This window comes from Chrysochloris asiatica, unplaced genomic scaffold (genome assembly GCF_000296735.1).
Source record: "Chrysochloris asiatica unplaced genomic scaffold, ChrAsi1.0 scaffold00097, whole genome shotgun sequence".
Taxonomy (NCBI): Eukaryota; Metazoa; Chordata; class Mammalia; order Afrosoricida; family Chrysochloridae; genus Chrysochloris; species Chrysochloris asiatica.
The window spans coordinates 8,617,067-8,640,900 of record NW_006408615.1 but is presented as its reverse complement, the minus strand read 5'-3'; the positions used below and the strand labels follow the sequence as shown (position 1 = coordinate 8,640,900).

General features: G+C 52.7%; 1 protein-coding gene across 1 annotated transcript in view; it reads right to left on the bottom strand.

Annotated features, from left to right (window-relative positions):
- Positions 1–6,714: 6,714 nt before the first annotated feature.
- SCUBE1 (signal peptide, CUB domain, EGF-like 1) overlaps positions 6,715–23,834 on the bottom strand; it is a 151,387-nt gene continuing 134,267 nt past the window's right edge. The window contains exons 11-23 of the mRNA XM_006866906.1: positions 23,031–23,153; positions 16,772–16,891; positions 16,402–16,506; positions 15,693–15,809; positions 15,027–15,164; positions 13,577–13,780; positions 12,102–12,263; positions 10,750–10,917; positions 9,644–9,805; positions 8,445–8,642; positions 7,346–7,498; positions 6,984–7,063; positions 6,715–6,867 (exon numbers count right to left, since the gene is read on the bottom strand). Coding sequence (XP_006866968.1) covers positions 6,715–6,867; positions 6,984–7,063; positions 7,346–7,498; positions 8,445–8,642; positions 9,644–9,805; positions 10,750–10,917; positions 12,102–12,263; positions 13,577–13,780; positions 15,027–15,164; positions 15,693–15,809; positions 16,402–16,506; positions 16,772–16,891; positions 23,031–23,153 — 1,883 coding nt within the window. The remainder of the gene's footprint in view (positions 6,868–6,983; positions 7,064–7,345; positions 7,499–8,444; positions 8,643–9,643; positions 9,806–10,749; positions 10,918–12,101; positions 12,264–13,576; positions 13,781–15,026; positions 15,165–15,692; positions 15,810–16,401; positions 16,507–16,771; positions 16,892–23,030; positions 23,154–23,834) is intronic.

Genomic DNA, 23,834 nt, shown 5'->3' with positions numbered 1-23,834 from the left:
GCTCACCTCCTGTCCTATTAGCGTCCATCTGTTGTGAAACTACCAGCTGCTCCGTGGGAGAAAGATGAGGCTTTCTACTCCCGTAAAGATTTACACCCTCAGAAACCCTGTACAGGGTTGCTATGGGTCGGAACCGACTCGACGGCACTTAACAACAACAACAAATTGTGTTCCTAATCAGACCCATGGCTAGTGTGGTACTGGGGCCCCATCTAGTTCTTTTGGCCTCAGGGTGGATGAGGCTGTGTGTGGCTCGTGTAGACAATTAGTCTTGTTGTTGTTGTTAGGTGTCACCTGACTCATAGTGACCCTATGCACAACAAAACCAAACTCTATCCGATCCTGTGCCTTCCTCACAATCATTGCCGTGCTTGAGCCCACCACTTTGCCAAGCCATCTCATTGGGGGGTCTTCCCCTTTTTGCTGATCCTCCACTTTAGCAATCATGATGTCCTTCTCCAGGGACTGGTCCCTCTTGATAGTATGCCAGAAGTATGAGAGACAAAGTCTGACCATTCTGACTTCCAAGGAGCATTCTGACTGTTCTTCTTCCAACACAGACTGGTTTGTTCTTCTGGCAGTCCACGGTATAGACTGCTTCACAAATTTCCATGCTGTCCTTTGGCAGGGATCATGCTGATCTTTTAATCTAAGAGCTGCCGACGCAACCACAATCCATGGTGCTCCTGCTAGTCTCCCACACCGTAATGCAAATGCGTCAGAACTTCCACAGAAGCCCTAACTCCTTACCCAACTTGTACAGCCACAGGGGCTGAATGACTGAGTCCATCACTGTGGGCACTGTTTTAGTAGAAATGGCCACTGTGTCCGGCGCTCAGAGACGCTGTCTTGTTTTTTCATCAGAGTCGAAGTCACTGGGATAAACCAAGAAATGACCCCGTGTGTAGCCTGTGATGTATTTGGAATATGAATAGCATTTTATGAAATTGTTTTTTTGTTTTTCTGGTAAGTGCAGAATGCCAAATGGTTCCTTACGTTACTGAAGAGAGAAGTGTTCTTAGTCTTTCACTGGGTTCTAGAATTTTCTGAGTCCGATGAAAGCCATGGGCCATAATACCGGAGTGTACGTGTGCAGATACACAGCAGAGGAAGACGGAGACACCCACAGCCGACACAGACAGACAGACAGACATGGAGATACAGACAGACAGACATGGAGACACAGACAGACATGGAGACACACAGCTGATACAGACAGACAGACAGACATGGAGACATGTTACAGACCGTGAAGGCCTGGTCAGAGGTTCGAGGCCCTATAGGCCCGAGTGTAACAGATCTAGCCACCTGGCAGTTAATAACAAATTATTTTTCATCTTAGTGTCCAGTTATGTTTTATTAATTGCAGACATGAAGCCCTTGATATACACAGATAAATGTAGTATTTTCATAAAAGTCAAGACTGTAAAATTCCAAACAGGCAAAGTTCTTCCCTCAGAGAATTCATTCAAGGTAAATTGGGTGGCTCCCTGGTCTGTTCCAAGGACAATAGGAATGCCCTCCCTAAAGTGTTTCCAGGTGTGCTGCCTATTCACTCAGGTGCCTCTTTTCCTGAAGAACCTGGGCTGGGCAGCCGACACAATAGGAATCCTTCCGATCCTCCCTTTCCTCCCTCCATTTGAGGCTAGGTGCTAAAAGGTATGTTAATTAAGCTTGAGGCTAGGTGCTAAAAGGTATGTTAATTAAGCTTGAGAAACCAAGTTGCGGTTGTGAGATTCAAACCTGCAAAGTATGATGTAAAGTTGCCTGAATGTCTGGAAAAGTAAGATTGACAGCTGTATCTTGTCTTAGTCCCCTCCTAACTTTGTGTAAAGTACCTCCCCTAAATAAAAGGAAGGCGCAGAACGAATTCAGGTGCATTATGACTGGCAAGGCGTGTGTTACAGCATGCAAGGGGCACAGTCCAGCCTTGCAACCATACTGCCTGTTTAGCTAAGATGTTTACTATACAGGATATTACGGCCTTCGTGGCTGAGATGTTTGCAATGCAGGATCTGCCTGATGCCAGTCCAGCATTCACTCTGGTTTCGGAGTGTCTCTTTGTCTCTCTCTTTATGTCTCTGTGTCTCTTTTGCTATCTCTATCGCCACTGGATCTCCCCTCCTTGTGAACAACACAACTATATCGAGGCAAGTCCCCGGCAGAGACACACAGCCGATACAGACAGACAGACATGGAGACACACAGCCGATACAGGCAGACAGACAGACATGGAGACACACAGCTGACACAGACAGACAGACATGGAGACACACAGCCGATACAGACAGAGAGACAGACATGGAGACACACAGTTGATACAGGCAGACAGACAGACATGGAGACACACATAGCTGACAAGACACACAGCCGATATACACAGACAGACATGGAGATACACAGCCGATATAGACAGACAAGGAGACACACACAGCCATTAAGACACACAGCAGATACAGACAGACAGACAAGGAGACACACACACAGCCAATAAGACACACAGCAGATACAGACAGACATACATGGAGACACACACAGCCAATACAGACAGACAGACAGACATGAGACACGCACAGCTGATAAGACACACAGCAGATATACACAGACATGGAGACACACACAGAGATACACACAGCAGATACAGATACACATACACACTCAGACACATAGCAGTGGCAGACAGACACACAAGGAGACATGGAGACACACACATCTGATACAGAGACACATATACTCAGATTCATACTTCAGATACAGACAGACAGACATGGAGACACACAGAGCATATACATAGACAAACAGAAGATACATTCAGAGACACACAACAAATACAGACACACCAAGGTTTAGATACTCAGACACAGACAACAGATACAAAGAGACACAAGGAGACACATAGCAGATCCAGACAGACAGACATGAAGATAGACATGGAGACACACATCCTCAGACACACAGCAGACCCAGACAGACACACAGTCAGACACAGACGGCAGACACAGACACACACTCACAGACAGATCCACAGCCTGGCCCCACCTCACCTCTCTGTGTCGCAGAAGTTTCTGGATCGCCTGTTTCACCTCTGCCCTCCACACAACCATGGAATTTCTTAAACTTTTCTGGATTCTGGTTCCATCTCACCCACCCCGCCCCTCCAGGCATGGTCTTGGAGGACTAAGAAAGGAATGACATTTAGGTTCAATTCCAGTTTATTAAAGTGATTTCACAAATGTTTAATTGCATGCATATGTGGGACTATGATGGCGAGAACCATGTGGTTATAGTGATGTCTGACATTCTCATGGTTGGTGGTTCAAACCCACCAGCTGCAAAGTGAGAGAGGATGCGGTGTGCTCCTGTGAGGACTTACAGTCTGGGCACCCCATGGAGCAGATCTATTCGCTGCTACAGAGTTGCTAAGAGAAAAGAATCAACCAATCAACGACAAGCAGGGTTTGATTTTCAGCCTTGTGACTGGCTCCAGGACAGGGGGAGGAGTTTATGTGAACATGAGAGGATGAGGTGTCCTTCCCCACCTGCGCTTCTCCCTGCTAGACCTGGGGGGTACAGACAACCTGGTGGTTACATTAGGTGGCCTCTGGGCTCTGGCATTGGGTGCTCTGCTGTCCAGGCCTTCTGGGCAGGGCTGGGATGGAGAGGCCCACTCCTGGATGAACTAACAGCTTGCGGGGGGGCTGCGTGTGGCTGGTGCCTGGGTCACAGGCCCAACTGCCAAACAGGCGTCTGGGCTGAAGGAGAGTTCAGGATATAAGATGCAGATCACTGAGTTGAGCAAACTTTCCAAGTAGGGGATCAGAGGTACAGAGATAAAAATCCCCCTAGTGTGTCCCGGGGGAGCAGTGGGTCCCAGGTTGCCATCTTGGCTGTGGGTGCCCCCTCTGTGCTAGGAGCTGGCCGGTCACTCCTGTAGCTTGGCCTGTCTGCGGCTGGCTCCTCACCCTCACTCCTGTGGTGGGGCTGGAGGGAGCGTCCATTCTGCTGACCCCGAGGTCCTCATCAGTAGAGATTCGGGTCTCTGCGCACCCAGGCCAGTCTTAACTCCTCTTGATCTCTTTGACCAAAGGTATTCCTCCATCCCAGCTGCGGTCACTCTTGGGGTCTGTATTAGTGCACAGGTCCCTGGTCCGTGTTGAAATCTGGCACATAGTAGGTTCTCCGTAACTGTCTGCTATTTTTCTGCTGGGGGTGGTGGTGGGGCTGGAATTACTCATTTCCCAAGATGCTTCAGTTTCCTCCGACGGGGGGCCCTGGTGAGTGCTGCCCAGAGATACCGCCCCTCCTGCAGGTGGGATGGCACGTGCACTTGTGAGCCGTGGGGCCTTACTGTCCTCTGGGACTTCCTGCTGGAGGTTTCAGCTATACTTCATCTGCATCAACAGGTGCCTGGAGGGGAAATGGCCAGACTGTGGCCTTTGGCCTGCCACCCCGAGGTGGAGGAAATGTGCCCCCCCCCCCCGCACTGGCCAGTGAGGCCTGTCTTGGGGTGATGGGCCTAGAGGTGGAGGGGAGCTGGATGTTGACTCTGTCACTTTAGAATCCAGATGGAGGACTCCTAGAAGGAGGGCCGAGGCCAGCCCACCCAGGTGCAAGCTTTGACCGAATGAGGCGGTTTCCCACATCGTACCTCACACTGTTACCGAGGCCTCGGCTCCCACTAGCCCTCATGGCATTTCTGCGAGGGAGGACAAGGAACGGGTCGGTGGTGCCTTCAGTCTGGGTCCTGTCTGCCCCTCCTGGTGAGCACAGGGCTGCCTTGGTTTCCCTCTGCAGTGTTCTTCAGCTGCTACAGTGAAACCTCAGGGACCTCTTTCACTCCTGCCAGCAGAGCAAGCTTCTGTTTCCAAAGTGTCTTCCTTTGCTCCTCTCCTTGACAAGTGTGGTGTGGCTGCTGGCGAGGCAGCGGTCCAGGCACGGGGGACGCTCTGCTCCCCTTGTCTCTCTTCTCCCTCTGACGGCTCCTTCCCAGGTTCCTTACTTCTCTGGCTGGGTGCTTCATCTCCATGTCTCACATCCACAGGGTGTGGAGGGAAATCAGCTGGGACATCCCATTCCTCCCTGCCTCCTTCTTGAGCCATCACTGGCCTCAGCATGGTACTCAACAGGAGAAATGAGCTTGTGTTCGGTCACCAGGGCAGCTTTGGGTTGGTGAGTGGGTCTTGGAGCTGATGCGGTAACTGTGATGGAGACCCCTCTGGACCTCAGGTGTGTGGGAGGCGGTCCTGCTGGGTCAGATGGTGATGGCTGGCACCTTGCACTCCTGATGGGCACCCCAGGGCATCGCCTGCACGGGATGGGAACTACAAAGGGCTTCACAGTGGGAGGCTGAGAGGCCATGTGCCTGTCCAGTCCCTGAGCACATTCTGTGCAACTCAGGGAGGTAGGCTCCTGCTGACAGGCCCTTGGATTAGGGTGAGGGGGTGGCAACCACCAGAAATCCACCCAAGGCAGGAGATCCAGGGTGCTCTTTGCTCCTCCCTGGCTTCTTGTATGGCCCAGAAAGACCCCGATGCCCTGGCACGCAGGAGGTGGGCACTAACTCCGTCCAGGCATAGGGTCCCGGTTAAGTGCACACCCCGCTCTTCCGAAGGAGAAAAAGCGCTGTGAGGGAGGGAGGCAGGCGGCATGGTGAAACAGAAGGCCTCCCAGCAGCTGGTGTGGCTCTGCCTTGGTGACGTGCTGTGTGTCCCAACGCCAGCGCCCACCTTCTCTACGTTTCCGTGTTTCTCCTCTGTAAGAGGCACAGGAATGGGCTGGCTGCTTGCCCAGGCTCCTCACAGTCTGTCTGGGTTCACACAGGAAAAGCCTGACTTCTCATGATGTGCTTGCTCACACAGCAGCCTGTTCCCGACACCCAAGGGATTGTGGCCCAGCCCAAGTCTCACCTGTAGGCCAGACTCAGAGCCCCATACCCCAAAGGCCCACGGGCTCCGTCTCCTGCAATCATGGGGGGGTGGGGATGGGGAGGCATGTGGCGGCGCAGCTCAATCATACAGAACAGCCTGAACAGGTGAGCTCGTGGGAGAAGAGATGGGTCCCGATGAATATTTACAGTCACTAAAGATCATTTCCCTAAAGTATGCACAAATAGAAGTATATATAGATTTATATTTATACATATATATATATATATATATAAAATGTACTTAATTAGATGCTCTATTAAGGGAAAGCCCAAATCGACAGCTTCCTCCCTGGTGGCCTTTCTGTCCCTCACAGAACCTTTCCGAGGGGAACAGTGTGGTCAGGGGGTCCATGGGAGTGGAGACCCCTGCCCTGTTGTGTTGTGGATGCCAGTTCAGCCTCCTCTGCTCACAGCTCTTTCTTTTGTGGCACTGGCCAAGCTCAAGTGCAACCTGGTCCCAGGCCTGCCCGCAAGGACACCCTCTAGTGCTGACTCGGGAGAGCGCAGTCCTGGTGCCCCGCGAAATGACCAAGTGAAGGGGGCAGAGAAGATGAGGTTCTTAAGGAAAAAGACCCCCCACGCCTCCCACCCCGGGGGTGGCTCGGAGGAGTGCAGCCCATGGGGGTCTTGCCTGGGCTGCTTTCAGCCTTCCGGTTCCCAGAGGGCAGAGACATCTCAGTATTTCTCAAGGCGGCCAATGGAGCTGCCTTCAGCTTGTACGTGGGGGCAGCAGGCCTTACCCCTGGGCACCCCACCCCCCCGTCACCCCACGCAGGGCAGCAGGTGAGTTATTTGTAGGGCCGCAGGAACCGGGACACTTTGGAGCGCAGCAGTTTGATGAAGGAGCGGGGGAACATCTCCTTGGACTCCTGGGCTGTGTACTTGAAGTAGTTCTGGGGATGCGCTAGCACATCGAAGAGAGCCTTGATCAGCTTCTTGTCCTGCAAGGCACAGTCAGCCACTGCCTTTAGTGACCAGGGCCTCAGAGGGGTCTGTGTCCCTTCTCCCGTCACCTTGTTTCTGCGGTTACATGGGGCCCCTCCCAGTGAAGACTCACTTTCAAAATCTCCTGGTGATTCTCGGAGGCGTATAACCGGCCATCGCGAACAATATCCTCTATCAGTTGCTGGTAATCCTCTGGTTAGAAAGGAAGGTGAGGGCTAGAGACCCTCGCCCTGAGCCTCTGCCCCTCCCTGCTCCAGCCTCAGGGTCAGGCCTGGTCAGTGTAGTTCTGCCTCCTTCTCTTTGCTACTCAGACAACACCCCTGTAACCCTCAAACCCCTGTGTGCGTGGTACCTGGTGCCCAAACCTGCAGATAGCACCGAGTGCTCTCCCATCTGTCCACTCAGGACCCCTCACCCGACAAGCCTCGGGTCTGTCTCCCCCACAGGTGGACTCCTGCTCTGGTCCCACCTTACCGTCGTAGGTGACGTAAGGCACCTGGAACCCTTTGCCGCTGTTGCCTTCATTGGATTTGAACTGGATCCAGAGCTTGCGGGAGCGGGAGGTGAAGGCGATGGGCCTCTCGTAGGTCTGACAGGTCTCGTAGGTGGTGATGGAAGTAGGAGAGGCTGTGGAATGCCACGCCATGCTGAGCAGCCCCCTCACCTCTGGACCAGCCCGCCTGCTGCTGGCCACCCGGCCACCAAGAGAGGTGATGTTTCCCGAGTGCTCCAAGCTCTGTCCTGTCTTCCCCATCTTCCCTACGGGTCTCTTGGAAAGCTGTTTCTGTGCCTCCACCTCCAGGGAGCCTTCCTGGCTGCTTACTGTCCCCCCACCCCCATGACGTCCCTGTCACAGTGTCCTTGACTGGTTATCACCGTCTCTCTCCAGCTTCTAGAACAGAGCCAGGGCCAGTGCTGAGGTTCAGAGAGGACTGGGGAATGAACTAACCAGGCTGTGCTGAGATGAGGGGTCACGTCTGGGCTGGCCAAAGGTGCCCTGACTTCTTGCCCCTGGACCTAGAGCCCGTAGGTCCCTCTGCCCACATGTCTACTTGCAGTTTGGTTACTTAGAAAACTCCTATGGAACCTTTAAAAACCTGTGAGGTGCAACCTGGGCAGTCCCCTACAGCAAGTGGGGACTGAAGGTCCTGGGTTGCTCTGGGGGGCTGTGTGACGCTAGGCAGGAATATGCCCTCTCTGGTCTCAGTCCTCCCGTCTGCACTTTGGGCTTCCCGGCTCATTGGCTACCTAACACGGGGAGAAGGAGGTGGTCCCTGCTGGGTACCAGGCTCTGAGACCTTCTCTCCTTGGCATTGACCTTGGCTCCCTATTGCCCAGTCCTGCAGTAGCAGGAGGCCCAGGGGCACCATCAAGGCCCCTCCAGGGTTCTGGGGACTCAGGGGTTTCCTGGGAGGAGGGGAGTGGCAGGCAGGGGTCCCTGGGACAATCTGACTTTGGGCTATCTGGAGGGTGTGTGTGGGGCACCCCTGGGGGACAGGAAGTGGTGATGAGAGCCCCTGTCTCTGAGGTGGTTGTGGGAGGAAGTGTGGCAGCCCCCTGCCCAGGTACGTACCGCTCTTCCTCATGACCAGCACGTCACCACATTCGTCCTCGATGGGCAGGAAGATCTCGGGGACCACGATGAGGATCCTGCGCTTCGGGGGCGGCGCAATGTGCCACACACACTCGGCGTTGGCCGGGTAGTCACCGGGGTAGTTGGGGGACTCGATGTAGCCTGTGTAGTCACCAAGCTCGCCCCCGCAGTGCTGGTCTGTGGGCACAGGGCCCGTGAGGGTCAGGGTGGGTGGGCAGCCCACTCCCTTGCCCTCAGTGAGGCGCAAGCCCACCATGGGTGCTGCTGGCTTTCTGAATCCACCTTCTCACTGACTGAGGCCCTGCCTGGGACCCCTACATTCCAGCAGTCCCTTTCAACCACTCTGGTCACCTGGCCCCCAACTCAGGTCTTAGGTGTGAGAACCCGTGGGAAGTTCACTCATCCTATCTTCCGTTTCTTCCTCTCTACACTCAGTTACTCAGTATTTACTGGACCGGCCGGGTGCCAGGCAGGCCCCCTTCCCTGAGGGACACTCAGGGCAGGAGCAAGCAGCGAGCAACAAGTCAGGAGACACCTTCTTCTCACGGCTGTGACGGTTTCATGAGCTAGTGAGAGGGTCCTCAGCTTAAATTCAAGCAGGACCTCTCTTGCCCCCAGACCTCCTCTCATCCCTAGACCTCCTCTCTCGTCCCCAGGCCTCCTCCCTCATCCCCAGACCACCCTCATCCCCAGGCCTCCTCCCTCATCCCCAGACCTCCTCCCTCATCCCCCAGACCTTCTCCCTCATCCCCAGACCTCCTCCCTCATCCCAGACCTTCTCCCTCATCCCCAGACCACCTCCCTCATCCCCAGACCTCCTCCCTCATCCCCAGACCTCCTCCCTCATCCCCACACCTCCTCTGAGCTGAGCTGCTTAGTGCAGTGAGGTGAGCCCTCACACCGGCACACAAGCATCTAGATGTGTGTGCCCCAGCTTGTCTGCACCCCAAGAGTGCAGAGCAGGTGGGGCCTGGCCAGGGGGCTCAGGGTGTCTGGTCAGAACAGGGCTGAATGGATGATGGATTTAAGGACAGATGCATGGAGGGAGGGAGGGGCCCACCACTCACAGGGGAGCTGTACCTGCGTAGGCCAGGCTCAGGTGGCACTGCTGAGTGGATGTGACAAGGGAGGCGGTCCCCCCACCCCCGCCCACCGCCACGGGGATGAGCAGCACCCACTTTTGCAGTGTGTGACGTTGGTGGAGCCGTCAAAGTCAGTGCTGGTGTCGTCAGGACAGGAGATGCAATGGTTCTGACCAAAATCGGGCTGGTAGGTGCCGATGGGGCAGCGGAGGCAGCGGTGGGTGGTGGTGTTGTAGTGATGGCCCGGCGAGCAGTGCACTGCAGGGGAGGGGCACGGTGGGGGTGGTGGGGGGCACCGCCCAGGGCTGCCCCTACCCCCTGGTCTGATTGGTTTGGAGTTTCAGGCCCTGCACCGCTGGCCTGTCACCTCCGGTCCCCAACCTCTTGGCCCCTTTGCCCTGAAGGCACTGAGTGTCCGGCATGGGGACCCAGTAGTGAGACAGACAGATCCTAGACAGATCTACACAGCCCCACACCTGTGGAGTGGTGGTCTCAGGGGGGCTTTTGAGATGAGCCTGATGAGGAAGAAGTGGACTGGTGGCTTTGGAGAGCAGGGAGGAGGCCTGTGGCTGGAAGGCCTCTGAGTGACCTCTAGGGGTGGCAGGCCCGGCACATGTCCAGTGAACACAGCCTGGGTCAGGGGTCACAGCACTGGGGGTGTTCAAGACGTTCCTGAAATCTGGGCCTGTTTAGAAGGGGGGCTGACAGGAGGGGAGGGGAGAGACTGTCTAGGGGACCTGAACAACGGGCAGGACTGGGGCAAGGGTAGGGGGGCGGGGGTCCAGAGCTTGGGGACAGTCTGCCTGAGCTAGGACCTGGAGTCCCCAAGGATGAACTGCTGTTGAAGGAGATCAGTTGAGACCCCAGAGGGTGAGCGTGGCCAAGTGCCATCCACACTCACACCCACTCACACACACGTGCACTGACATGCTCATACAATCTTACCCTCACAGCTGTCACACTATGTGTGATGTGAGTGCATGAATGTGTGTGCGGATAGGTGTGTAGTGAGTGTGTGTATATGTGTGAACAGGCGTGTGGAGTGAGTGTGTGTATGAACGGGTGTGTAGTCAGTTTATTAACAGAGGTGTAGTGAGTGTGTGTGAACGGGCATGTAGTGTGCGTATGTGTGTGAACGGGCGTGTGGAGCGAGTGTGAGCATATGAATGAATGCACCCCCCGCCAGAATGCAGCCCCCTCACCTCTGGTCTCACAGTCCTGGAAGGCAGTGGCACCCTCGAGCTTGGTGAGCAGCCCCCCTCCGCAGGGGAAGCAGTGGGTTCGCCCTGGCTCGGGCTGGTAGGTGCCCACAGGGCAGGCCTGGCAGGGCTTGAAGCCATCAGCGGAGAAGGAGCCGGCAGAGCACTGGCCTGGAAGTCAGAGGTCAGGGCTCAGGCCAGCAGGAGGACGTGCAGTGACCCGCTCTCAGGCCTGGCAGGCCCTGCAGATGGCACAAAGGCAGCCAGGCCTGATGGTGGAAGCCCCGGCCCAACCTGAACTTGAAGCAAATGTAAAGTTCAAGGGCCAGCCAACAAAGTGACCTCCCTGCTGTGCTGGGCCACACAGACCCCCTTTAGGGGTGTTGTACTTTAGGGGTGTTCTCCCTGTGGTAGGGGAGGGGACAGGCCATACCAGAGTCTTCACAGGGGCAGCCCTGGAAGGTCAGGGCTGACCACTCACTGCCTGTCCACCTGCAGGACTGTGAGGTCCCCATGCACTCTCCATATGGAATGTTCTAGAAAGCTTGGGTGCAGAGGACTCTGTGTGGCCTCTGGATCCACACCCTGGAATTCTGGGTTCTGACCATGCTGATGCCTGCCTGTGGTCATCCTGTGCTGTCCATGGTCACCACTCCCTCCTGGGGTGGAGACCACCCTCCAGGAGCGGCTGTGGGTTAGGGTTCGCCTGCCAGCCTGCAACCTCTCAGGGCTGGGTTGTGATCTGATCTCCCTAAGGACCCCACCCCACCCTCACAGGTGCCCCACCACCGGCTTCACGGAGGGGAAGCTAGAGAGTAAAAGCTCTTTGCAAACCAAAGCTTGCTTGGTCATTAAAGAAGAGCTTTCCTGCCCTCTACAGGCCAGACTGTGAACTACAGCAATGTTCTTGCCAAAGTGTTGACATTCCCCATGAAGCGACATGCTCCGTAACATGGGACGTGCTCCGTAACGTGTACAATGTGTGGCCAACTACAAGGTGCATGCGTACTTACATTATAAACCACCAGGTAATGGACAAGAGAGGTCTTATTAGCTGTCAAATGGATTTCACCTGCCTGGTGCCCATTTGATGAATCCTTGGAACGAATGTGGTGCTTGTTAACTAACTGTGTGTGGGGGCGTGACTCTCAGGTACTAACTTCAGTGCCTTCTGAGCCACGTGGTGGACCGGCATCAGTGGGCAGTAGTGGCACTGAGCTTGTGAAACGCTCAGGGAACAGCCAAGAGCGCCACTGAACATTGTGTTCTCCATTCACACCAGGTACCCAAGCCTTTGCTTTGCTTTGGGGCCCCACCGCCCCACTCGCCTCTGATTCCAGGAGGCCCGTACTTGCCTCCACACTCGGACACGTTGCGGGCACCTGGCAGGCCGAGCCCATCACTGCTGGGGCATGGTGTACAGCTGAGCTGGCCATCCACATCCTGGTAGGTCCCCGGCTCACAGGGAAGGCATTGACCATGTTCACCGCTGAAGTAGGTGCCAGGCCCACAGCTCACTGCGGGGCAGAGGGGATAGGAGATGGGGGGGAGTGGGGGCTGGGTGCTCTGTCTGCTGGGCTCTGGTTCCAGGTGCTCAGAGGACACAGATGGGTTCCATGTCTCAGAAGAGCTGGGATTGGGAAACCAGGCAACCTCTGAGTACTTGGAGGTCTGACCCTCACTCTTTCCTCTTCTCAGGGTCTCTGAGGTCCTCAGGGCCCTGCCTACACCCTCTTTCTGATGATGCCAGACATGGATAGCTTCTGATCCTGCCTCCGGTCCTGACCTCCTGGCCTGCTTACCAACCTGGATGCCCACAGCCTTTTCCTCCACTTCCCTTCCCTGCCTTCTTCTCCCCTTCTCCCTGATGGAGGGGCTGGGGAGGTGCCGAGAGCTATGGGTATGAGACCCAAAGGGGATGGTGTGGGGTGGGGGCTGAAGAGACAGAGACTGTGTACTCGGGAGCAAATAATGAAGTGGATGAGTAAAGGTATTGAATAAAGAAGTAAAGTGAAGTAAGTTATGGAGGAAAGGGAGCAAAGTTTCTCAGTGCTGGTGTAGAGACCTACAGACATGGGCTAGGAAATGGGAAGAGCCAAGGGAACCGCACTGGAATTGGGATGTTGGGGTGGGCACATACACAGAGCTATAGACATCATTCAGATGTGTGTGTGTGTGTGTGTGTGTGTGTGTGTGCATGCCTGGGTGTACAGAGACACTGCTGTCAGGGGCTATGGAGTTAGATCAAAGTCAAAGATATCTTGTGCTTCCTTCTCACAGTTGCATACCTCCTAGTTCTGTCTACAGAGAACCCTAGAAGCAGTTACATCGCAGGAGTAATGAGTACCTTGAGCACACAGATGTTGGTGTCTACACATCACCCTCTTCTAAAAGGAACCAGAGTCCAGGGCCTGAGGCAGAGTACAAACTTAGCCTGTAACATCTAACGGTGCCGGAAAACAAGAAGACGCTCAATGCTGCTCCCCAGCATGATGGAGAGCCCACTGGCTGCACTGGGGACAAAGTGGGCACCAAAGCAAATGCTGATAGAGATGGATTACAACCCAGTGAGTGAGAGAGGAATCAGCTGATACACCTTCCTCTTGGAAGCCTCCTCCAACCTCAGCCTGGGCAGGAGCCCGCCTGCTCACTCACATCGACACACACACCAGGGGTGTGCTCTTTGATGACAGCTGTCGCTAGGAGCGACGTGTGTCTGTGTGTCTATCTTCCCTGGGAACCCACTGTGGCTCATTCCAGGGCACATAGGGAAGGAGGACAGAGAATGTTTGACAAGTCCACCTGGGAGTGGCCATGGTCAGGGACTCACCACACTTGCCATCCTGAGGCACCTGGCCGGTGCTGCACATCCCCTGCCCCTCCATGGCCTTGGCTGACCGTTGGGCCACCTCATACTCAGTGCCCGCGATCTGGACGTAGAACTGCTGTCGGTTGATGGATTTCCGCAGGGTCTTGATGGCAGCCTGCAAGCTCTGCCCTGCTCGTCTCCGCACGCAGTCTGCCTTGCAGGTGTCTGAGGAGGTGGGCGAGGACGGGGGACAGTAATCACAGGCATGATAGCCCCCTCCCTACCAGGAACTCCCCCAACAGGGCCTCCCCCAGGTTCCCTCACTCAGTCCTCACAGCCCCAGGATGAGGGGCCACGGTTGTGCCCATCTGACTGAGCTATCATCTGAGAGCTGAGGACACATGGAGGTCACTGACCACTGCATTCCATCAGCTCCCCAGAGCACAACCCACAGAGCAGGGACATCTCCCTGTCCCTCAGACACTTGTTGCTGTTTTTAGGTGCCATCGAGTCGGTACTGACTCATAGCGACCCTATGCACAACAGAACAAAACACTGTCTGGTCCTGGGCCAACCTCACAATCATTGCTACGCCTGAGCCCATAGCTGCTGCCACTGTGTCGATCCATCTTGTTGGGGGGTCTTCCTATTTTTCTGACCCTCCATTTTACCAAACATGATGTCCTTCTCTAGTGACTGGTCCCTCCTGACATTATGTCTGAAGTATGAGAGACGAAGTTTGGCCATCTTGGCCTCCAGGGGGCGCTCTGGCTATACTTCTAACACAGATCTGTTCTTTTGGCAGCCCATGGCACTTTCAATATTCTCCTCCAACACCATACCTTCTGATGCTCCTTCTAGGAAAATGACCCTCGCAGTCTGGCCTTGCTTACCTTGCTAGCTTCAAGCCCCAACACTCCGACCTCACTGTCAGTTTCACATTTAGCCCCTCAGTCCCATTCGCTGGTCCCTGACCTCTGTGACTTTGCACCTGCTTTTCCCTCTATCTGAATACTGTTCCCTGCCATCTCTTCCACCTGATGAACTTTGACTTCCAAGTTCTGCTTCACGGGGTGCCTCTTCACTGGGGAGGCTGCAGTGCTGTGCCTGTCTGTCTGGTGTCTCGCTGGGTTGTTTGTGTGTGTGTCTGCCTCCCCCGACCTGGGAGCTCGGTCATGGTAGTACACACTTGTGACAGGTCTCAGCTCACCTGTCACACTGAACCCTTGTGCAGCCCAGTGGGGAGTGATGATGGGAAACTGAGCCAGCATGCCAGGCCCTGGCTGGAGCCTTTTGGGAAGGCTGCGGACATTTGCCCTTGCCAAGGGCGAGGAGGGCTGGGGGCCATCCTGCCTGCCCTGCTGGCCCCTGGTGTGTCTTTTCTATCCTGGGCTCCAGGTGGCCATTTGGGGACCGGGTGTGGGAGCCTCTGCCTCCAGCAGTTGTGGCTAGGCTGGGAGCCTGTACCCACCTGTCACCTCCTCCACCTTCGTCTCCACCTGGAACTCGGCCGTGATGTGGGATACCTCCTTGGACGGGGACTTTCGGCCACGGCGCCTCTTCTTGGAGGAGTCACACTTGAGGGTCAGAAAGGTCACATGGCCACTGTCTGGACAAGGGAAGGGACCGCTGTGGCATGGAGAGGTGGCACGGGGCAGGGAGAGGGCTCCGCCTAGCCCTGGACTCAGAGACATTGGTGAGGGGCCTGCCTTGTCTAACGGCCCATGGTGCAGATGGGGAAACTGAGGCTGGAGGAGTGGGTGGCTGTGCCGGGTCTGTGTCTGCCCTGTGGAGCCCACAAGCACACTGGGTCTGCAGAATATTACTCTAGAGACGTGAGCCCCAAGCCAGGACTGAGAGGCTGTAAGTTTTGTCAGGCTTGAGAAGACTCATAAGGTCTCTGGAATTTATGGCACAGGGCTAGAATGTGTCTCCTGGAATGTCTTTGGAACGTCACCCCTCAGTCACTCAGGAGTTGTAGGGTGAGCCCTTGCTATGGGCGAGCAGGGACACAGACCCCAGGAGACCCGGGGAACCCACTTTCCACCTTCTCTCACATGAGCCAGGCTGGACACCGAGGCCATGGGATGAGGCCCCCTTTCTTGGGAGCCCCCTCCCGGGTGTGGATGATACTCACCCAGCAGTGGCTGCCGTGGGGCCTCCTTGGCCCGCTCACGGCTGCGCGGTCGGAGGTGGCACTTGACGTCTCTGATCTTGAATCGGGCCTTCTGCTTGAGGGGGGGCACGGGGGCATCTGGGAAAAGCCAGAATTCCCCCAGGTGGTGGGGGGGGGAGGGGCTGCTGAGGAAGTGTCTGAGTGTGAGTGTGGGGTGACCAGGGACAGGTGTGTGGGGCAATGGGGCCATGGAGCAGCACGCTGCCCTCTCACCCCTGTTCTCTCTCTGTCCTTGCAAAGGTGAACACAGGGGCAGGGGTTCCCTTTCAAGTTCAGGGCAGCTCAGTCAGGGGGCTACTTCTGCCCGCTCCCCTTGCCGTCAAGAAGGCTGACCATGAGGCTCAGCTATTAGGAAGGAGGGAGGGACACGGAGAGAGGAGACATTCAGGGAAGAACCAGAGAAGCAGGTGTCTCTGAACAGCATGCCACAGGCCCTTGGATGAGAAAGCGATAGGCCACGTGCCTCCTTCTGAGGAGGACACCCCCTCTCCTGAGCGGGCAGCTGAGGACTGAGGCCCTGTCACCTCAGTTCATGGACCCTGATGTCAGCACCTCCACAGCCCTGGGCTGGCTTCCAGGTCCTGGCTCAGGACCTCTCCCTCCAGCCACGTTCTGGATACGAAGTCAGGGGCAACCCAGGGGTGTGTGCATGGGCAGACCAAAGGGCTACCTGAGCAGCTGAGCCCAGAGCTGAGGCTGGTGCTGTTGTCCTTCGGCAACGTCTTGCTCTGGGGACCTGGAACATCGCAGCTCAGGACATAGCTGCTGTCCGAGTCTGTGGAGGGACCAGTGGGTCAGGGGCGCCTGGGGGCACATCTTTCCCAGCCCCCCCCAGGCTCCCCCTCAGGGCTCACAGGGGTCTTTGAATGAGAGGTAGATCAGGACGATCTGCTACACAGCCAAAGGGTGAGGTGTGTTGGGGTCCCTCAGTGAGTCTGGTCAGGGTGGGCCCCTGGTTCTCAGGTTGAGCTCCCTCATGGAGAGCAGGACCCCAGGGAGAGACTCCTGCCCAGTCTGCTGGCTAGAGCGACTTCACTTACCTGTCATGTAGAGTGTGTGGGCTGGGCAGGTGAGGAGGCAGCTCTCCACGCTGCCCACCTTGCTGCAGGACAGCTGGGCCCGGGGCCAGGCCTTAGCCCGCGAGAGGCACTTGCCCGTCTCTGAGGAGAGGGAAGATAAGCACTTAGGTTTGTAGAGTTGGGTTCTGACCCACAGTGACCCTGTAAATGGTTTCTGAGGAGCAGCTGGTGAACTGGAACCGCTGGCCTCCTGGTTCAAGTGGACTTTGCAGTCCAGTGCATTAACCAACAGTGTCATCCTACTTTTATAAGTAGGATAAAATTTCAGAGCCTTATGCCAGCACATCTGCCATTATTTTCACCACCACAGAATGTCAGCTCCTTCCATAAAAAGTTTAAATTGACTCAAAAGAAAGAAGGAAGGCAAGTGGATTAGGAGTAAGCATGAAAGAAAGGGAGAGAAAGAGAGAAATTTTCTCTCTGTCTGACAGTAAGAACGTTTGATTGTGCCAGAACGTGGATGGAGACAGTAAAGGCAAACAAGAGAGCTGTGCTCATGTTCTGGAACTTTTTAACAATCCTGTTTCCAACCTGTAACCCTTCCCTCGGGACAGCAGGAGACACCCCTACTTCTCTGTGACTAAGCCCTCACACTCATAGAGGGGAGAGACCAACTCTGCAAACAGAACTTACAGATTAACGATACTAATGATTGAGCTGGTTCTCACTCAACACGGCCCTATAGGACAGACTAGAACGGCCCCACAGAGTTTCTAAGAATCTTTATGGAAGCAGACTGCTCATCATTCTCCAGAAAATTTTCCTACACAGAATTCAAACAAGAGCTGATGGAAGCCTTCATATATTTATACTGTGCGTGATTCCAAAGCAGATCCGTGCGGTCTGGCGCGAATCTTCTGAGACTGCCATGCTTTTCTTTTTGTATAAACGTGCAAAAGGCTAGACACCAGGTTCTAGGGGAGTCGACGCAAGAGAATGGTAAGCAGCAATGATCCACTGATCTCCTAGACTAAGCCAAGGCTTAGTCTCCCTGTCTTAGAGCAATAATCATCTTGGCTAAATTTGTTGCAGCCTTTTCAGATTGGTAACCGTTGTTGGTGTTGTTAGCGGCCACCAGGCTGGCTCTAATTCATGGCGATTTTATGTAGTACAGAACGAAATGCTGGCCAGTACCGCGCCACTGGAATGCTCGAGCCCACTGTGGAGACGATCTGTCAGTTCCCCATGCTGAAGGCTTCCTGGTTGTTTTCAAAGGACACTGGATGGTCACAGGGGTTTATTAGGAAGAGGTTTTAAGAAAACAGAAAACTGTGTCGGTGAGAAAAAGGCCAAGCGATTTGTGCCAAGGATTTTTCCATCACAACAATGTTCTTGCTCATTCTTTGAGGGTATCAAGGGCTGTCCTCTGAAAATTTTGTTGAGAAACCCCATCAACCCAACAGCCTGATCTTGTCCCTTCAGACTTCTTTTTGTCCCCCAAATGTAAAGGATATTTAAAGGGGACACGATTTAAGTTCCTTGAGGACGCTCAAACAACTGTTTTGAAGTAGTGGCAACCATACCGTTTCTGTTGGCTGTGTGAATGATAGTGTAGTGGTTATGAGTCAGGCTGCTAACCTCAAGGTCAGCGGTTCGAAACTGCCAGCCATTCTGCAGGAGAAAGATGAGGCTTTCTGCTTCCGTAAAGATTTACAGCCTCAGAAATCCTGTACAGGGTTGCTATGAATTGGAACCAACTCCACTGCACATAACCAACCACCACCACCACCAGGCCAACAAAACCGCTTGAAAAAAATTCAAGATGGCTGCACCTTGTCTTACAGGAAGTCTGTACACCAGTCGGTCTGCTTTAGCTTCTCCTCCTGGGAGGTACTCAGTCACCTTCTCTAGACTTTCCTCTTGAAGCTTAGGGTTCCAGGATTAACATCTGTGTGTTCCATTTGGTCTCCTGTATCTTTGTTGTAGAGGGACTATGTAGTATGTCTGCCTAGTTGGTCATCTTGCTGGAAGTCCCAGTTTCCCTGGTTTTTGCTGACCCTCAACTTTGCCAAACAGGATGTCCTTTTTAGTGACTGTTTTTTCCTGTTGACATGTACAAAGTAAAACTTACTACAAGTTACGTTTCGTCACCCTTGTGTCTAAGGAGCCTTCTGGTTGTATTGCTTGTGAGACAGATTTGGTTATTCTTCTGTCAGATCATAGTTTATTCAATATCCTTTGCCAATACCACAATTCTGATGGTCAGTTCACCTGTCTGTCTTCCTTTTTCACTGTCGAGCTTTCACATGCACGTGAGGCAACTGAAAAGATCAAGGCTTGGGTCAGGTGCACCTTAGTCATCAAAGTGACATCTTTGTTTTTTCAAAACTTTGAAGAGGCCTTTTCCAGCAGATCTGCCCCATGCAAGTTTGATTTTTTGACTGGACACTGGTGGTTGAGAGAAGTAGAGTGGAAGTGTATTAGAATCACCTTTGCATCTGAGTCTGCACCCTATAGTGACCTATCAGTGAACTAACCACAGTGTCTTGTTAGGGTCTCCTCATGTTGCCATCCAGCCTTCACGGTCCTGAAGGAGAAACTTAGCTTGTGTTTTACTTTGTTGTTGTTGTTAAGTGCCTTCGAGTCGGTTCTGACCCATAGCGACCCTGTACAGGGTTTCCGAGGGTGTAAATCTTTACGGGAGTAGAAAGCCTCATCTTTCTCCCACGAAGCGGCTGGTAGTTTCGAACCGCTGACCTTAAGGTTTCTTTACTTAAGAAGGTTCATATCCTGAACAGGTCTGTTGGATGTGCCAATACTAAAATCTTGACTCACTACTCTTTCTTGATGGCCACATCTTAAACATGAAGCTATCCTACCATTCTTATGGAAAGTCAGGAGACCCAGAACAGTTAAACACTACCTGGAAAATGAACATTGTTAGAACACTCATAATTCCCGATTTCAAAATGTATTATAAAGCTACAGCAATTAGAACTGTGTGGTCCGGGCATGACGACAAATATACAGATCAATGACATGGAATCGCATGCCTAGACACAGACCTTCATGTTTACCATGGACTGACTGGTTTCTGATGAGGGTGCCGAGACAATTCAAGAGAGGAAAGAGTAATCTTTTCAACAAATGGCGTTGGTACCCCTGGATATCCACAAGCAAAAGCAAGAAGGCAAGCCCCTACCTCCCACACACATAAACATTAACTCCAAAGGGATTAAAGATCTAAACTAGGAGCTAAATCCAGAAAACTCTGTAGAAGACACTTAAAGCATTAGTCACTTAAGCAAAAAAAAAAGGAGAAGATAAATTGGACTTAAATCAAAATGACAAGTTGTTGGGCTTCCAAGAACATCAAGAACGTGAAAAGACAAATAGGAGAAAACATCCTCAAATCATACATCTTATAAGGGACTTGCGCTTAGATCCACAATGTAGAAAGAATTCTCACAACTCAATTGTTGTTGTTGTTGTTGTCAGGTGCCATCAAGTCAGAACCGACTCATAGCGACCCCATGCACAGCAGAACGAAACAATGTCCGATCCTGGGCCAACCTCACTACTGCTGCCACACTTGAGTCCATCAATGATGCCACCTGGCCAATCCATCTCGTTAGGGGTCTTCCTCTTTTTCTCTGACCCTCCACCTTACCCAGCATGATATCCTTCTCCAGCGACTGTTCTCTCCGGACAATGTGTCCAAAGTAGGAGAGACGAAGCTTAGCCATCCTGGCCTCCATCCTGGGATATTTGCCTTACTCAATAGTAAAGGCAAATATCCCAGTTAAAAAATGGGCAAAGAATATGAATAGACATTTCTTTAAAGGAGATCTACAAATGACCAATAAGCATATGAAAAAGATATTGCGTTCAACTCACAATAAAAAGTAAAAAGAAACAAGCAAGCAAAATGATCTACATCTTGAAAAAAATAACAAAAAGATACTTCATATCATCAGCCACCAGGAAAACACAAAGTAAAACCACAGGGAGATTCCATTTCACAACTACTAGGGTATTAGTAAGGAGCTCTGGTAGCGTAGTGCTTATGAGTCAGGCAGCTAACCTCAAGGTCAGCAGTTCAAAACTACCGTAGGAGAAAGATGAGGCTTTCTGCTCTGGTAAAGATTTACAGCCTCGGAAACCCTATGCAGGGTCGCTACGAGTTGGAACCAACTCCACGGCACACTACTACCTCCAGGGTCATTAGTAGCAGCAACTGGGAGGTTGGTGAAAGAGTGGACAGACCGTGTTTCAGTCTGTTGTCGCTACTGGATGACACCTAACCACAACAAGAAGGTCGTCAGTGTCTAACGCATCAAATCTGTTTTTTAGATGGTTTCTAAATTCAGCTGGGATATATTCAAGGTCTTATTTTGACTCTTGTGGAATTGTTTTAACTTTCTTCAGCTTCAGCCTGAACTTGCGTATGAGCAAATTGATGGTCTGTCCCACAGTCTCTGCCCCTGGTCTTGTTTTGGCTGATGATATGGAGCTTTTCCATTGTCTCTTTCCACAGACATAGTCAATTTGATATCTGTGTATTTCATCTGGTGAGGCCCATGTGTACAGTCATCTTAATGTTGTTTAAAAAGGGTATTTGCAATGAACAAGTCATTGGTCTTGCAAAATTCTATCATGTGATCTCCAACATCGTCTCTATCACCAAGACCATATTTTCCAAAAACTGGTCTTGCCTTTTTGTTTCCAACTTTCGCATTCCAATCACCAGTAATTATCAACGCATTTTGATTGCATGTTTGATCAATTTCAGACTGGAAAAGTTGGGGAATTTTTCAATTTCATCATCACTGGCTTTAGTGGTTGGAGGTAAATTTGAATAATTAAGTATTAATTGGTTAATACTAAATTGTATATGGAGCTCTGGTAGCACAGTGGTTACGAATCGGGCTGCGAGCCACAAGGTCAGCAGTTTGACACTACCAGCTGTTCCGCGGGAGAAAGATGAGGCTTTCTGCTCCCATAAAGATTTACAGCCTCGGAAACCATGTACAGGGTCTCTATAAGTCGGAACCGACTCCATGGCACATAGCAACAACAACAACTAAACTGTATTGCATTGAGTTCAATACAATTCAATTCAATACAATTGAGTTGTAGTGTTAACTGGTCTTGTAGGCGTATGGGTATTATCCTATCACAGACAGGGTTGTATTTCAAGAAAGATCTTGATAGGTTTTTTTGTTGTTGATGATGAATGCGATGCCATTCATTCCTCTTCAATTTGTCATGTTATGATCAGATTAAAAATGGTCAATGCCCATTCATTTCAGCTCACTAATGCTTAGGATACTGATCTTTATGCATTCCACTTCATTTTTGATGGCTTTCAATTTTCCTAGATTCATATTTCGCACATTTCATGTTGCAGTTACTAATGTTTTTTTGTGGTGGTTTCTTCTCATTTTGAGCTGTGCCCCATCATCAAATGAAGGTTCTGAAAGCTTTCCTCCACTCATGCCATTAAGGTCAACCCTACTTTGAGGAGGCAGATCTCCCCCAGTTGTATTTTGAGTGCCTTTCAACCTGAGGGCCTCATCTTATGGCACGGTAGCAGACACTGTTCAATTGCTATTCTGAAGGTTTTTAGAGACTAACCATTGAGAAGTAGTGGACTCTCCTTTCTAGTCTGTCTCAGTCTGGAAGTTCTGCTGAAACCTGTCCACCATGGTGCCCCTGCTTGTATTTAAAATACCGGTGGCATAGCTTCTGGCATTATAGAAGCTATCACAGTAGGACAAACTGAAATGAGTGGTGGTAGAGTAGGCATTCAGCACTCATATGTGGCATCAGTGGGGTAGAAGAGTGAAGAAGTTGTCTGGGCACATCAGCCAAGGAAGCTTGAACCCCACTTTTTCTAGAAGCCTCCCCCACCAATGTGGGATTTGGGCCTGGGCAGCTGGAGGGTCTACAAAGACAGATGGGCGCCCCCTGCCCAGGTGCCTTGAAGTCCAGGTCCTGACATTATTGGGTACCACACAGGATGTGTACCCTCCCACACAGGATGTGTCCCCACCTGGGCCTGTGTCCCCACCTGGGCCACTCCTCTTCTGCAAGTTCCCCAGGCCCCTGGCCACACGCAGCAGCAGAACGCCCTGTCTCGTCACCTGGAGGCCCAGGGAGCGGAGCCCTGCGTTGCTCACCTCAGAAAAGGCTCTGACACAAAGGAGGAAGGGATCCTCTCAGCGGCTCGAGGGGCTGTCCTATGGGGTCTCCCCAGCCTTGGCCCATGGACACTTACCCACACAGTCCTTCTGGTTCCAGTGTAGCCGCTTCCCAGCGGGGCAGACACACTCGTAGCTGCCTTTGGTGTTGACGCAGCCCTGGTCACAGCTTCCGTTGTTCATGCTGCATTCATCCACGTCTGTAAGCACAGGAGGGAGTGAGGGCGACAGGGGTGGACCCCAGGACCGGAGGGCGGGGTCTCAGTCACACTCGGTCACACAGCTACCTGACACAGTCCTCAGAGCAGGTACCAGCCCCACACAGATTTACACAGTCATGCACACAGAGTCACAAAGTCATCCAGTCACTCACATGGTCACATCACATAATCACACACACACACGGTCACCCAGCCACATAGTTGTACACAGAGTCATACAGTCACACATATGCAGTCACATAGTCACATACATGGTCACAGAGTCACATAGTCATCCAGTCAGTCACACATGCAGTCACACACAGTCACACAGTCACAGTTATACACAGAGTCACACAGTCACACAGATAGTCACACAGTTATACACATAGTCTACATAGTCAAACAGATGGTCACATAGTCACACAGTTATACACACAGTCACACACTTGTCATATAGTCACACACATGGTCACACAGTCACACATACTCACATGCAGTCATCCATGGTCACAGTCATGTGCAGTCACAAGGTCACACTCAGCCATGCACAGTCACAGGCACAGAGACACAATCATATCCACACACATGGTTGTGGATATAGGGGACAAACAGAACAAGTAGTCACACACTCACGGGGTCACACTCACAGGGTCACACTCACAGGGTCTCACTCACAGG